We start from the raw sequence: 12,722 nt of genomic DNA, 5'->3' as shown, positions 1-12,722 counted from the left end.
GGGTGGGCGGCGCGGCGGCGGAGGAGGAGGAGGGCGGCGGGAGCGGGGAGGCTGCGGGAAGGCCGGCGGGGGCCGGGCCGCGCCGCGCCGGGTGAGGCGAATCTGCCGTTGCGAATCACAGGCGCGGCCGGCACCGCCCGGGAGCCCCGCCCCCGAGCGCCCACCCCCCCACCCCCCCCCCGCCGCGGCCCCCCCCGGCCCCAGCACGGCAGCAGGCCCGGTCGGAGCGGTTTATTTACAGTCGGTAATGCGGTACAGACCCCGCCTGCCCTCCCGCACCGCCCCCCCCCCCCCCGGCTGCGGGGTCAGGCCCTGCAGCACCCCATAGCTGTGGGGCTGAGCCCTCTGGCACCCCCCGGCTGTGGGGCAGGCAGGCAGGCAGGCCGGGGCTGGGGCCGGGGCACCAGAGCCGGAGGACCGGGGTGCTGGCGCTCGGCTGAGCGGCAGGGTGCAGGCAGGAATGGGGTGCAGGCAGGAATAATGGGGTGCAGGCAGGAGCAGGGGGAGGGCCCCTGCCCCAAGGAGCTGGCGGGGCTGGGACCCCCGGCATGCACCCAGCCCCAGGGTCAGCCTTCTCCCCGGGGAAGGGAGCCAGGCTGCCCTCCCGGGGCGGGGGACACACGCACCGTGGCCCCCCAACAGCCTGTACCCAGGCACCGGCCTTGCCCACGCTGCCGCGGCTGAGGGACGGTACAGTCTGAGCCAGCCCGGCTGTGCCGGGGCATTGCTGCCAGACTGGCAGGAGGAGGGGGCGGCTGGGGACGTCCAGCCCTGTGCCAGAAGAGGAGGGACTCAACCCCGTTCACCAGCCGTAGCAGCTGATTGTTGCCCTTGCGAGGGCCACCTCTCTGTGGCTAAGCCCTGGCCACCAGCAGAAGAAAGGTGACGCGTGTCCTCGCCCCACCGGCCGGTCCCCACGGCCCATGGAGGAGCTACTGGGGGTCCGCCCGGCGAGGCTTGATGTCGCGGGTCTTCATGTAGGAGAGCAGCTGCTCGGGGATCTCGGCCAGCACGTCCTTGGCCAGGCGGGCCATGCTCAGCACCTGGTTTCCCGAGTCATCCACGTAATCCCGAAATGGCACAAACTTTGAGGGAAAGAAGTTTGCAGCCCAGTTGGAACAACCCTGCGGCTGCGGAGGTCAGCAAGGGGCTCAGCATCTCTCGCCTGTGGTGGGACCGGGCTCGGTGCCAGTGTTACCTGTACGATGTCCCTCTCGGCGTAGCGTCCCCGGGATGACACCCGTACCTCATCACCATCCAGCTCCTCCATGGCTGGGGGGGTGACAGCCGCTGTCATTGAGGCTCGGTGGGGTGGCCACCGGGGACGGGAGCACCATCCCAGAGGAAGGGACGCCGAAGGCGTTTCTGTGCTCCTTCCCTGGTGTCCCCAAGCCCCAACTCACCCTCAAACTCAGCAGGACCCACTCCCACGATGATGATGGACATGGGCAAGGCGGAAGCCTGTGGGGCAGAGGCAGGGTGGCAGCCGGGGCAGCACCCCACATGGGGTGAACTCACGGTGACGAGGGTGCACTCACGGTGACGATGGCTTCCTTGGTCTGCAGCATGTCAGAGATGACGCCATCGGTGATGATGAGGAGGATGTGGTACTGCGAGCCGTCGGTCACCTGGGCGGCCGCCCTATGGGGACAAGGGATGGGGTCCCTCCAGCAGCCCCACCGGTGTGGGGCAGCCGGCCCTGCAGTGGGACTGGTGGCATTTGGGGATGGCAAAGGGGACAGACTACCCCGGCGCTCACCCAGCCACCTGGTTGATGACGGGGGCGAAGTTGGTGGGACCGTAGAGCTGGACGGTGCGCAGGCTCTGGAGGTAGGACTCCAGCACGCCCTCGATGCCGGCGCAGCTGGGATTGTCCACATTGTTGTTCTGGGAGACAGGGATGGGCGCTTGGAGGGGGACTACGGTTCCTGGTACGTGTCCCCCGGCTGCAGGATGCCAGGGCAGGATGCAGCCAAGGCGGTTGCTTCCCCCCCACCCCAGTGTTCCCCCCCACCCAGTGGCGCACCAGGGGGAACTGGTGGGAGATCTTGCCGTCGGGTGGGAGTTTGGCGCCAAAGCCGTAGGCAGGGAAGAGCTTGTCACTGTCGTAGTCCTGGATGATCTCCCCCACCGCCTTCAGTGCCAGGGCGTAGGCGCTCAGCTGGTAGGGGCTCGCGTAGTGCAGCGAGGTGGGCTGCGACGGCATCCCTGCGGCACAGCGCCCGTCGGCACCTGCCCCATGGCTGGCCCCACGGCCTCGCCGACAGGGACCCCCCAACACACACAGGCTGCACTCACCATTGGAGGCCGTGAAATCGATGGCGACAGTGAAATTCAGCTGTGTCCTTGGGGAGGGGGGAAAGCAAGGGAGGCTGCCGGCCTCACGGCGCAGGGATGCTGTCTTCCAGCCCCATGCCATGGCGTGTCCTCCCCGCTCCCCGGGACCCATTGCCTGGGCCCCCCCTTCCCCAGCCAGCACCCCACAGCCCGGGGCCACCGTCCTGCACCCCCTCCCCAGCCTCCCCACCCCCTCGTCAACCCCAGGCTGCACCTGCGCCGTCACCGCCATCCTTGCCTCGAGACCCTCGCCCATGGGGGGTCTCAGGGAGCCAGGGGGTCACCCGGCCCCCCACTCACCCGCCCCGGATGTAGTCAACGAAGGTGAACTCAGACTCGACGGAAAAGGAGAGCAGAGTCACCTGCGGGCACAGGGGGGGTCAGACCCGGACCCCTCCCCCCCCCCCAGCAGGCACAGTGGGGGGGTCAGACCTGGCCTCCCACAGACAGGAGTCCCAGGAGCACCCCAGCTCCACTCACAGTGCCGGAGTTCACGTATTTCTTCTTCTTGCATTTCTTCCTGGGGTTCAGCACCTGCGGGCGCAGGGATGGGTCAGCCCTGGCATGGGGTGCCCCCCCAGTCCCCTGCCCTGGCCTCCCACCCTACCTCGTACACCGTGAACTGGCTCTGCGCTCGGGAGAGCTCCCGGTAGCTGGTGGCAAACTCCCCGATGAAGTCGTGGCTACGGGAGGAGCGTGGGGTCGGTGCGGCCAGGCGCCCCGGTGAGGGGCACCCCAAGAAGCAGCAGCAGCACCCCGATGTCCCGTGCAACCCCACGGACATGGCCTCACCTCCCGTCCCGGTCCCAGTCGTACACGTCTATCTTCACCGTCCTGAAAGCGAAGGCGGGCGGAGGGTGAGCCGCCGGCCTGGCTGGCATGGCCGCCCCTGGCCCCCCTGGTTTGGGGACACCCAGCCCCGCAGCCCACCCTGCAGCGAGCACCCTGCCCGCCAACCACCGGCAAAACCGCCCCGCCTGCCTGGCCCACGTCTCTGCCAGGAGGGAAGTGGGAAATTTGGGTCACGGCGGGGGCCCTGAAAAGGAGGGGGATGCCTTTATGTAATTTGGGTTGCGAAAGAGGAAGAAAAACCCAATAAGGACCCAGTTCTGAGCTGCCTGCCGCTGCGGGGCCAAACCCAAGAATTGATGCTCATACCCTGCTCTGTCCCCACAGCTGTCCCTGTCCCTGTCCCCGTCCCCGTACCGGTCATAGTCGCCGTTGCAGAGGGCACGCACAGGGATGGTGAAGGGCTGCCACACCGGGTTGAGCGTGTTCTTCACCACCTCCGTCTTATGGCAGATGGTGAAGCTGCGGGGACAGGGCAGAGTCGGGGCACGCCATAGGGTGATGCTGGCACCCTGCCCGCCCCGCCGGGCCCCTGCGCTCACGTGCCATCCTCGTTGCTGCGGTAGAAGACGAGGAAGGGGTCGGATTTTCCAAAGAAGTCCTTCTTGTCCAGTTTGTTGGCACAAAGCTGCATCGTGACGATGTCCTGGGGATGGGGACCGTCACCGCTGGCCACCTCCCCACCCCAGGGCCCCCCCAGCAGCTGCCTGTGCCAGGGGGGCCACATGGCCCCCACCTTGCCACTGCTGGGACACAGGCACTCACCCGGCAGTTGCTCAGCTCCTCGGCCAGCAGCAGGATGGTCCCACACCGCTTCCCTGGGACCCCCCTGGGACCAAAGGTGACGAGTCAGCTTGGGGACAAGGAGGACGGGACAGGGGCAGGAGGTGGTGTCAGGGTTGGGGCTCGTGCCCCATGGCTGGTGCTCGGTAGTGAGTCCAGTATCCCCAGCAAGGGACATGCAGGGAGGGGTCCCATGGGGCGGGTAGCTGGGGACATAATGTGGGAACCCCCCCTCACCCCACCACCGGGTGCGACTCACGTGAGGGCTCTCTCCAGGCGGCCCCGCTGGGACCCAATCACCTCCCCCAGTGCCACGAACGCCTGCCCCAGGAAGTCCTGTGCCCCGAGCACAGCGCTGTGAGACCCCAGGGGCTCCTGCCCCAGCCCCCCACCACCCACCCCCACCCCTCGCCTTCCCAATGCACCCACGGGACCTGCCGCCACCTTGCCTCGGGATGACCCCAAGTGTCCTGAACCCACCCTGTGTGCTAAGAGCCACCCCCCAGCCCAGGACCCCACCCGCACCCCCAGGACCACCCCAGGCACCCACTCCACGTGTCCTGGCCTCATCCTGTGCCCCCAGGGCCAGCCCACAGCCCTGGACCCACCCTGTGCCCCCCCAGAACCGCCCCACATACCCTGGACCCATCCCTCCAGAGCCACCCCACATGCCCTGAACCCATCCTGCACCCCCAAAGCCACCCCCATGGTGTGTCCTGGCCTCATCCTGCACCACCCCGTGAGGGCCAGGTTCCCAGGGCAGAGCAGGGGCTGGTGCGTGGCGGGCACCTACCTTCTGCCAGTCCCCATGGGGCACAGAGAGAGGGAGAGGGGGTTAGAGCCCTCTGAGAGGCACCTGTTCCCCCCCAACAGCACCCACACGGGGCATGGCCTCGGGGTGCCCCACCGCAGCGTGACACCGGGGCGTCACCGCGCATCCCCCCAGCACGGGCTCCGCTCACCTGCTTTAAAACGGAGCAGCTCTTGGAGTCCACGTTGTAGCTGGTGGTGGGAGAGCAGAGCGCTGTGCCGGTGCCCGTGGGGGTGCCCCGGCACACAGCCCTGCTTCCCCACCCATCTGGGCTTTTCACCGCCATATCCTTATTTATTATCCTTATTTATTATCGTTATTCATTACCAACTCAGTGCTTTGTTCCACCCCGAGCGGGGCCAAGCACTTCCCTGGCCGCTCTACTCACACGTCGAAGCGGAGGTTTTGCTTCTCCTCAAAGTAGTAGTCGAGGACAAACTTGCGGACGAAGTCGGGATTCAGGGTGTTGTCAATCACCTCAGTGCGCCCAAACTGCGGGGAGAGGGGAGAAGAGAGAGGGGAGAGGGGAGAGTGGAGAGGGCAGGTCCCCCCCCAGGACCCAGCCCCATCGCAGCTGCCCTGGTACTAATCCCGGCAGGGGATTAGTGCTGCCGGCGGGGCTGGATCATTAGCGTGAACATGGAGGGATCATTAGCGTGGATGTGGGTGGCCATATGGGCCCATTTAACCCAGCCAGGGATTAGCCAGGAGCTGGGGGCGCTGGGGGCGGCAGCACCCCCGGCATGGGGCTGTGAGCCTCCCCAGGGACCTGGTGAGAGGGGCCGTGCTCACCTCCTTCCACTCACTGCTCCCCGAGCCCTGTACAAAGAGGACCACCACTGCGGAGAGAGGAGCAGAGCCGGGCTGCCGTGCCGCGCCATGCCGTGCCTGTGCCCATACCATGCTGTGCCCCCTGTCCAGCCCTGCCACCCACCTGGGTCAGATTTGGAGAAGGTGTCCATGTCCAGCAGGTTCCTGGGGGAAGGGAGCCAGGCGTGAGCCACCCTGGGTGCCACCCACCTGGCCCCACAGCAGGTCCTCCTGTCCTCCCCCCTGATCATGGGACAGCACCATGCCAGAAGGCCATGCTGGCACCCAGGGCCAAGAGCCCCGGCACCCCAGGGAGATGCGCTGGCTCCCACCGCAAGGTTTGGTGGGATGGTGGGGCGAGCGGGGAGCAGCGTCTCCAGCGCTGACGATGATTGAACATGACAGGGAACCCATTTAGAGGATGAAACCTTCCCCCATGCCGCTGGCGCCGGCTGAGTGCCCGCCGCACCCCGGCAGCGGGAGCGTGGCTAATGGCGGGGTGCAGAAGTAAGAAGAAAAGAGACACTTAGAGCAGGCGTTGGGCAGCTGGCAGGGACCAGCTCCGTGCCCCCGACACAGCCACTGGCAGAGCAATTGATCGTTGTCCTTTGCACGGCATGACACCAGAAAGCGCCGGGGGCTGCGACTGGCTCTGCTGGGATCCTTCCTCCACCCCTGAGGTGGCCACGCAGGCTGGGCTGGGGCATGGCCAGGGGCTCGGGGGCTCAGCCAGCAACTCTGGCCCCAGCGCATAGGAGAGAGACCCCCCCCGGGCTCCCCCAGCAGCCCTGGATGGGGCTGAGCCCTTGGGGGGCTGCGAAGCCGAAGCCTGCCCCTGCCCTGGGGGCCATCTCCAGGAATGAACCCCGCTCCCTGCCTGCAGTTGCCAGGCCCCACGGCCCCGCAGCCCCTCTGCCTGCTGCCCAGAGTGGCTGGTGGGGAGGGCAGGGGCTCAGCCGCAGGGAGGGGGCACGGCAGACCCTGGCCCAGACTGGAGTTTGCAAGGCTCGGGCATGTGCCAGAGCTGCCCAGTCAGGCAGGGGGCTTTGTGGGGCCAGCTGCAGGCCTTCCCTGACCCCCTGGCATGGGGGACGCTGCTGCCCAGGAGACCGCTGGTGCCAGTCCCTGCAGGCAGGACCCCCCCGGCCATGGGCAGCGAGGGCAGCGGTGTCTCTGCCGGGCTATATTTAGCCACTGACAGATTGGCTCAGCAGCCGCCGCTTGCCCCGCGGACCCCACCAAGAGCCGGAGGCACCGAGCAGCCCCCGTCCCGCAGCCCCCGTCCCACCAAGGGCCCAAAGCTGACCCACTCCTGGCCCTGCTGCCTCCCAAAGGGCTGGCGAAGCCGGGCAGAGCCAGGCAGCCCGCCTGCAGCCAGCACCGGCACCCCGTTGCCCCACCGGCATCACCCCGAGCGGGGCCGTCCCGCACCCCGGCCCCGGGTAAGGGCAGCGCGTCCCTCCAAGCAGCCGTGCCGTGGAGCCGTGCCCGGTGCCAGCATCCCCCGGGACCCCGCGGAGGGGTCGGGACCTGTCCCCACGGGTGGCAGCCGGGCAGAGGGGCGTTGGGCACACGCCGTGGCACCGAGCGGTACCCGGGGAGCGAGTGGAACCCGCAGCCCACCCCCGCCCGGGGCCGGGGGCTGACCGGCGGGCAGCGGGATGCTGCGGGACACGGGCACCCCGCAGCGCATCCCCGTGCGTTTCGCACCCACCCGTGCCCGGCCACCAGCCCTCCCCCCGGCCCGCTCCCCGCTCACCGGCAGGACACGGTGAGCTCCACCTTGGTGCCCGGCACGCTGCCGGCCGCCGGCTCCAGCGCTCCCGGAGACGCCATCCCCGTCCGGGCGCCGCCGCTGCTCCGCGCCGCCTCCTCCCGCGCCGCCGAGGCGGGCGCGCCCGGGGGCGGGCACGGCACGGCACGGCACGGGTACGGGCACGGCGGCCGCGGCCCCGCCGCCCCGGGCACCGGGTGGCTCGACCCCGGGGACTGGCCCGACCCGCGACGACTTGGCCCCAGGAGGGGCGGCGGGGGGGGGGGGGGCTCAGCCCCGGGACCGCGTCGCGTCCCGGCCCGGTTCAGCCCAGCCCAGCCCAGCCCCACCGGGACCTCCCGTCCGGGACTGCGGACTCAGGTCCTCTCCCCAGCCCGGTGCGGGCGGAGGCTCAGCCCCGACTCCCGCCCCACCGGGTGCTCCCTCCCGGCTCGGTGCTATTTCGGTACCGCCGCTCCCGGAGCGTGGGCCGGGCTATTTATAGCGAGCGGCGCCCCCGGCAGCGCGGCTCCCGCCGCCCGGCTCCTCCGCCGCCGCCCCCCCGGCTCAGCCCCGCTGCCCGCCTCCCCCCGCCCGCAGCCCAGACAGGAGGCAGGAGAGGGCACAGCTCGGGTGTCTTTACTGCAGAGACTTGCCGGAGCCCCCCCCGCGCTCCCCCAGCCCCAGGCAAGGGTGGGAGGCAGTGGGCGGTGGGTGCTGCAGGTGCCCGCACCGGGAAGGGGGTCCCAGGGCTCGGCCAGGGGGACCCGCCGAGCCCCGGTTCTCCAGCCAGCGGTCGGGGAACGCCACGCTCAGAGCGTGCTGCTGCCTCTCAGTCCCACGCCCCGCACGAACTGCTCGAGGAGGCCACCGATGGCCCCCGAGGGGCTGGGGGGCACGGCCTTCAGGCCGATGGTCCGGCTGTAGCTGGCCAGAAAGGCGGAACGCACTTCTTCCAGCCGGGACTCACGGTCGCTCGCCGACACCAGCCTAGGAGAGAGAAGGGGGAGATCAGCGACTGCAGCCACCCCTCTGCCCATCCCAGCTCTCACTCCTGCCGTGGGGCAGGAGGCCGGCAGCAGGACTGGGGCTCTGTCCTCGGCACCAGCGGGGCCGTGCTGCTCACCTAGCTCCAGTGGCGGAGGCAGCGCCAGCCCCAAGAGGCTCCGGCTAGAGCAGCTGGTGCCACTGCCTCCTTGCCCAACCCAACCCAACGCTCTCCCACAGAGACTTGCAGCCCCAGGCTCCTGCTCTCCCCCAGGCCTCCTCTTTCACATCCCCCCCACCCCACCCCAGTTTCTCCCACCACCACGGTGCTTACGAGGCCACGTTTCATACAGAAAGTGCTGCTTTCGCCAAGCGGGTGCTGGCTGACGTCAGCGCCTGCGCCAGCTCCCTCCCCTCCTTGCACAGCATTCCCAGATGGAGCCTGTCCACATGTGCCGTGTCTGGACAGTCGCTTCCAACGTATTTGTGACCGCCTCTTACTTCCAACTGCCCCAGCCTCTCGTGCTTGTGCCAGCACAGACAGCTTTGGGGAAGGGGGGATGAGAGGGGGCAGACAAGGCGACAAAAGCCCCAAGGAGCGCTCCAGCCGTGGAAAGAGGAGAGCTGAGCGGCATTTTACTTCTGCTCCCCAGCATGGCTGCTCTCTGCAAGCAGGAGGGCTGCGTGCAGAGTAGGGCACGACTTCCCCTGGGACCTGCTCTCTTCTCCAGCTGATCCATGCACCTGGTTAGGGGCGGGGGGAAGAGAGCAGAGGGAAGACGGTATTTCAGCCAAGGGAGCAGGGGAAAGCAAGACTAGGGTCCAGAGGCAGCTGTTCCAAGCGCTCCGGCCTGAAATGGTCCTTGCTGCAGCGCCTCTGCGACGTGCCGGTGGTTCCCAGAGAGAATAAGACATTCCTCAAAGGTCACTCCAAGGGCACAGCGCGAACCTTCCCCATAAAAAATTCTCTTTAATCTCTCCAGCGCCTGGGCTGGCTATAAATTGGCACAGCTCATTTGAATGGAAGTGTTAACCACCCACAGCCAACAGCTTCGGTCCGGAAACAGCAGCAAGAGGATATGGTGGGAGGCCTATAAACAGCAAGCGATGCCGACGCAGCCAACCAGGCCGCTGTTTACAGTGTCTGATAATAAAGAGAGGCTAGAGGGCAAAGGAAAAAGGCAACATATCTAAACACATTAAAAAGATGCTTTTTTGGCAACCTAATTAGGACATGGAACTCGCAAACCTGCTAGCATTAAAAATAAGCTACATGAAAGCAGGACTTACTTGCACCCGAGTACAGTGATCTGAAATGTCACATGCAGAGGTAAGCGAGGGCGTGCAGCAGTTAAGTCCCGTGTCTTCTGGATCTCGCACCTCTTCACAGGGCAAATTTTGTATTTAGACGCTTGGGTTTTTTTCATGGAGAGCGCAGGGTCAAGTGGCCGGCCACTGCCTGACACCAAGCCCTGCAGACCAGCTGCACCATTTCACTCTGAGCAGTTCAACCAGGGAGGCAGGTCACGCTTCCCTGCCAAATCCACAGCGCTCTGCCCTGCTACACTTCCTACAGCCTGCCCGCTCGTCTGCAGTTTGGGGTGCAGGATGAGAGGAGGCTGTCAAAGCCCCAGCTCGAAGTAAGCCCTGACAAGCCCCACACAAGCACAAGAAGTAGGCTGTGAAAAGCGTACCTTCATCGAGCTGCTGCCAGCTGAGATGTAAAGTGGGAACTTAAATGGAATTTAATTTTCCAAAAACTCACACTGTGCTGGGCTGTGAAAAACTGGGATAAAACCACAATGGGCTACTAAGCAAACAGAGCTGACGCAGAGCAGAGAGAGAGTAGAGGCCCCCGGTTAAGCTCAACACAACATCCTTGGGAACTCTTCATCCCTTCCACGTGGCGCCCAGTCCCCGCACCTGCAGTTGAGTGGTCCCGAGCACCCCACAGCTCTAGTGAAGAGCTGAACAGGGCAGAGCGCTCACAGCATCTGCTGCGCACCCAAGGGAGAAGCACCACCGCTGTTCTCCTTCCTTTGAACCTGGCTTTCCCAAGCAGCTGGACTCCGAACCGCATGAGCCCACGGTCTCAGCAGAGGCAGATTCAGAGCTCAACTGCAATTCACATTTCTCTACTGAATTCCCTATTCTGATGTTAGATCCAACTCCAAGGGCAGCAACAACTTGCTGGTGATCAGCAGCCACCAAGCACAGCCAGGTTCAGGGCACCGTAAAGCAGTCACTAATTCAGATGCCCATCCTTCAAGTCCCTTCTGCTCCCTCACCCGTATCCAAACAACTACCCGAGCAGCTCAGCGTGTCCTCATGAAAGGAGGAGAGCAAATCCCGGCCAGGCCATGTCTGACATCTCTTGTGATTTTTTGATCTGCCAATTCATGGGTCTTGTAGCTTCACCATAACTTGGGGGAAGCCACTCTGCTCTGCTCAGCGGCACAGCACACAGCCACATGAGGAGGCAAGCCAGGGCAGCTAGCCGGTCTCACAGGAGACATTGGTTTTCACATCGCTTGCCCTCTGCCTCCAAAGCGCGTACTCAGATCTCAGTAAGGGACTGCAAACATTTGGCTGCACAACTCTAGCGCAGCTAGCTAGCGGCAGCCCCTGATCTACCATTTCAGTTTCTTGATTGAGAGTTTGCAGCCTGAAGGCACAAGCCAAGGTTCTCCTCTAACGGCAACTAAAGCACATCTCCTGTCTTTCAAGCTTCCACAGAGGTGGCTTTCTATTTGGGGAGGAACATTTATGTCCCAGCCATTTTACATGGCAGGATGTGGCAGGATGCAGGGTCTCTGCTGCTCTGCACTGGCCAGACGCAGCACCTGCAAAGAATGCTGTGCGTGGGTCAGAAAAAATTGGGGTTACAGAAGGAAAGCCCTCCTCTTACCGCAGCAAAGATCTGACCCCAGCGGGGAGATGGAGATGAGCGAGATCCAAAAGCAAGAAAATCTGGGTTACCAGTCCTGTCTCGACAAGCATGCATCCTCAAATCCACTCAGTTATGCCCAAATTCAGCATCTTCAGGGAAGAGAGAAAAGCCTCTTCTTCCTACAGAAAGCGAAGTGCCCCCCTGTCATTAGGCAGAGAAAATGCCGGTTTCTTTCTGAGTTCAGCATAAGCAAAGAGTGCTCAGTGACTGAATTTGTGGATGGAAAGCATCAAGGCAGGGAAGACGGGACAGTTTGTTATGGGCTCCCAGGCTTCTTCGAAAGTGCCAGGGTGATAAAGTTCCAGCGCTCGCAGGCAGCCGAGAGACCCAAGGAGAGATCCTGCATTTGAGACACTTACAGGCAAGTGCTAGGGAACTCATCCGGGAAGCTGCAAGGGAGAGAGGCGTCTGCGCTCAGGATTGCCTGCTCCCGAATACTGCCACACCCTGTCACCATCTGCCAGCTGCCAAAGTCTGTGGAAACGGAAGATCCGGGCAGAGAATGGTCGGCCGATCTGGGGCAGAGAGAGAGGGAGACGGCGCGATCAGTCAGGTCATTCAGCCACATGCCTTTCACTAATGCTGGTGCCAGGGACCTGCCGGGCTGACCGCCAGCAGCACCTGTGCCAGCAGCTTTGACACTCGGGGACCAGGGTGCAACATGCAGCTCTGGCTGGGCCCCAGGCCAAGCCTTTCCTTTGAAAGCGAGGGGAGAGCCAAGCTGGCTGGGGCTGACAAAGCAGCAGGAGCGTACCGGGAGCCGGACAGGACAGAGCCAGCAAGAAGCAGATGGCCATGCAGAACTGTGAAACCCGTTAGCAAGATGCAACAGCATGTCCTGCCCTGAATCCCTCACAGATGTGGACGTCGTGCTGTACAAGGAGCATCCCCCTGTTGCTTGTTGTAGTTGTTAGCACATCCCAGGGCAGCGGCAAGGCCTGACGGAGAATCAAGGTTGTGACTTGGTTAGTGCTGAGAAAGACGTAAGAGATCCTTGGTTCCACAGCCTTTAGAAAGCAGATCACTCCCGAGGCATTAACACCAGATCTGAACAGAGCCAGTCACTGCTCAAGACGTCCCCAGGGCACCCTGCCCCCCCCCCCAGCATCTGAAGATCTTTTCATTTCTGTGTTAGAAGGATGGACTGCGCCAGAAACCAGGTGGCAAAGCATCTTTAGGACAGGAAAAATAGCCAAGAGAGGATAATTGTTTGATATATGCAACCTCCCACCAGGAAAGGAGGAAGCAAGTGAATCTGAGGAGTCCCTCCAAAATCTCAGAGAAGAGGGCACAATCACTTGAGACAAACCCAGAGCTCTTGGCTTCTGGGGAGCAAGCAATTACTGTGCCCTGCTGCACAGCAGAGTGTACATAGCTGGAAGCACAGCCTGTGGCAGAGCTACTCAATTACACACTACCAAGATCTTCTGGATAATTTATCT

At 64.3% G+C, this 12,722-nt stretch overlaps 2 protein-coding genes across 9 annotated transcripts in view; both read right to left on the bottom strand.

Moving 5' to 3' along the window:
* Positions 1-379: 379 nt before the first annotated feature.
* On the bottom strand, positions 380-7,858 carry CPNE9 (copine family member 9). 2 transcript variants are annotated; one of them, XM_052777625.1, is made up of 20 exons: positions 7,350-7,858; positions 5,715-5,755; positions 5,573-5,619; positions 5,169-5,272; positions 4,932-4,971; positions 4,229-4,305; positions 3,952-4,015; positions 3,729-3,832; positions 3,544-3,648; positions 3,130-3,171; positions 2,945-3,020; positions 2,818-2,871; positions 2,638-2,699; positions 2,299-2,345; positions 2,027-2,208; positions 1,760-1,887; positions 1,539-1,641; positions 1,404-1,461; positions 1,199-1,272; positions 380-1,085 (listed from the first exon to the last, which is right to left on the bottom strand). In XM_052777625.1, exons 1-20 carry the CDS (start codon positions 7,424-7,426, stop codon positions 933-935), a joined length of 1,638 nt encoding a protein of 545 aa, XP_052633585.1. In that variant the 5' UTR covers positions 7,427-7,858; the 3' UTR covers positions 380-932. The 2 variants fall into 2 exon arrangements, with proteins under 2 accessions (XP_052633585.1, XP_052633587.1); XM_052777627.1 differs by lacking the exons at positions 4,932-4,971; positions 5,169-5,272; positions 5,573-5,619; positions 5,715-5,755; positions 7,350-7,858 and adding an exon at positions 4,763-4,910.
* Positions 7,859-7,969: 111 nt separating this feature from the next.
* MTMR14 (myotubularin related protein 14) overlaps positions 7,970-12,722 on the bottom strand; it is a 34,337-nt gene continuing 29,584 nt past the window's right edge. For 4 of the 7 annotated variants that reach the window (XM_052777619.1, XM_052777624.1, XM_052777622.1 and 1 more), the window contains 2 exons: positions 11,640-11,795; positions 7,970-8,333 (listed from right to left, as the gene is read on the bottom strand). In XM_052777619.1, coding sequence (XP_052633579.1) covers positions 8,156-8,333; positions 11,640-11,795 — 334 coding nt within the window. In that variant the 3' untranslated portion in view covers positions 7,970-8,155. The other 3 variants (XR_008233540.1, XM_052777620.1, XM_052777621.1) reach the window with 3 other exon arrangements.

Source organism: Harpia harpyja, chromosome Z, assembly GCF_026419915.1.
Source record: "Harpia harpyja isolate bHarHar1 chromosome Z, bHarHar1 primary haplotype, whole genome shotgun sequence".
Classification (NCBI taxonomy): Eukaryota; Metazoa; Chordata; class Aves; order Accipitriformes; family Accipitridae; genus Harpia; species Harpia harpyja.
Note: the sequence above shows the minus strand (reverse complement) of the source record. Positions and strands in the feature narration are given on the sequence as shown.

What these genes read in the sequence shown, in the direction of transcription:
- CPNE9 (XM_052777625.1), bottom strand. Translation starts at nt 7,426, where the DNA reads ATGGCGTCTCCGGGAGCGCTGGAGCCGGCGGCCGGCAGCGTGCCGGGC. An exon ending in CGATTTCACGGCCTCCAATG is followed by an intron (nt 2,209 to 2,298) that starts GTGAGTGCAGCC and finishes GCTGTGCCGCAG; the next exon opens with GGATGCCGTCGCAGCCCACC. An exon ending in CCAAGGAAGCCATCGTCACC is followed by an intron (nt 1,462 to 1,538) that starts GTGAGTGCACCC and finishes TCTGCCCCACAG; the next exon opens with GCTTCCGCCTTGCCCATGTC.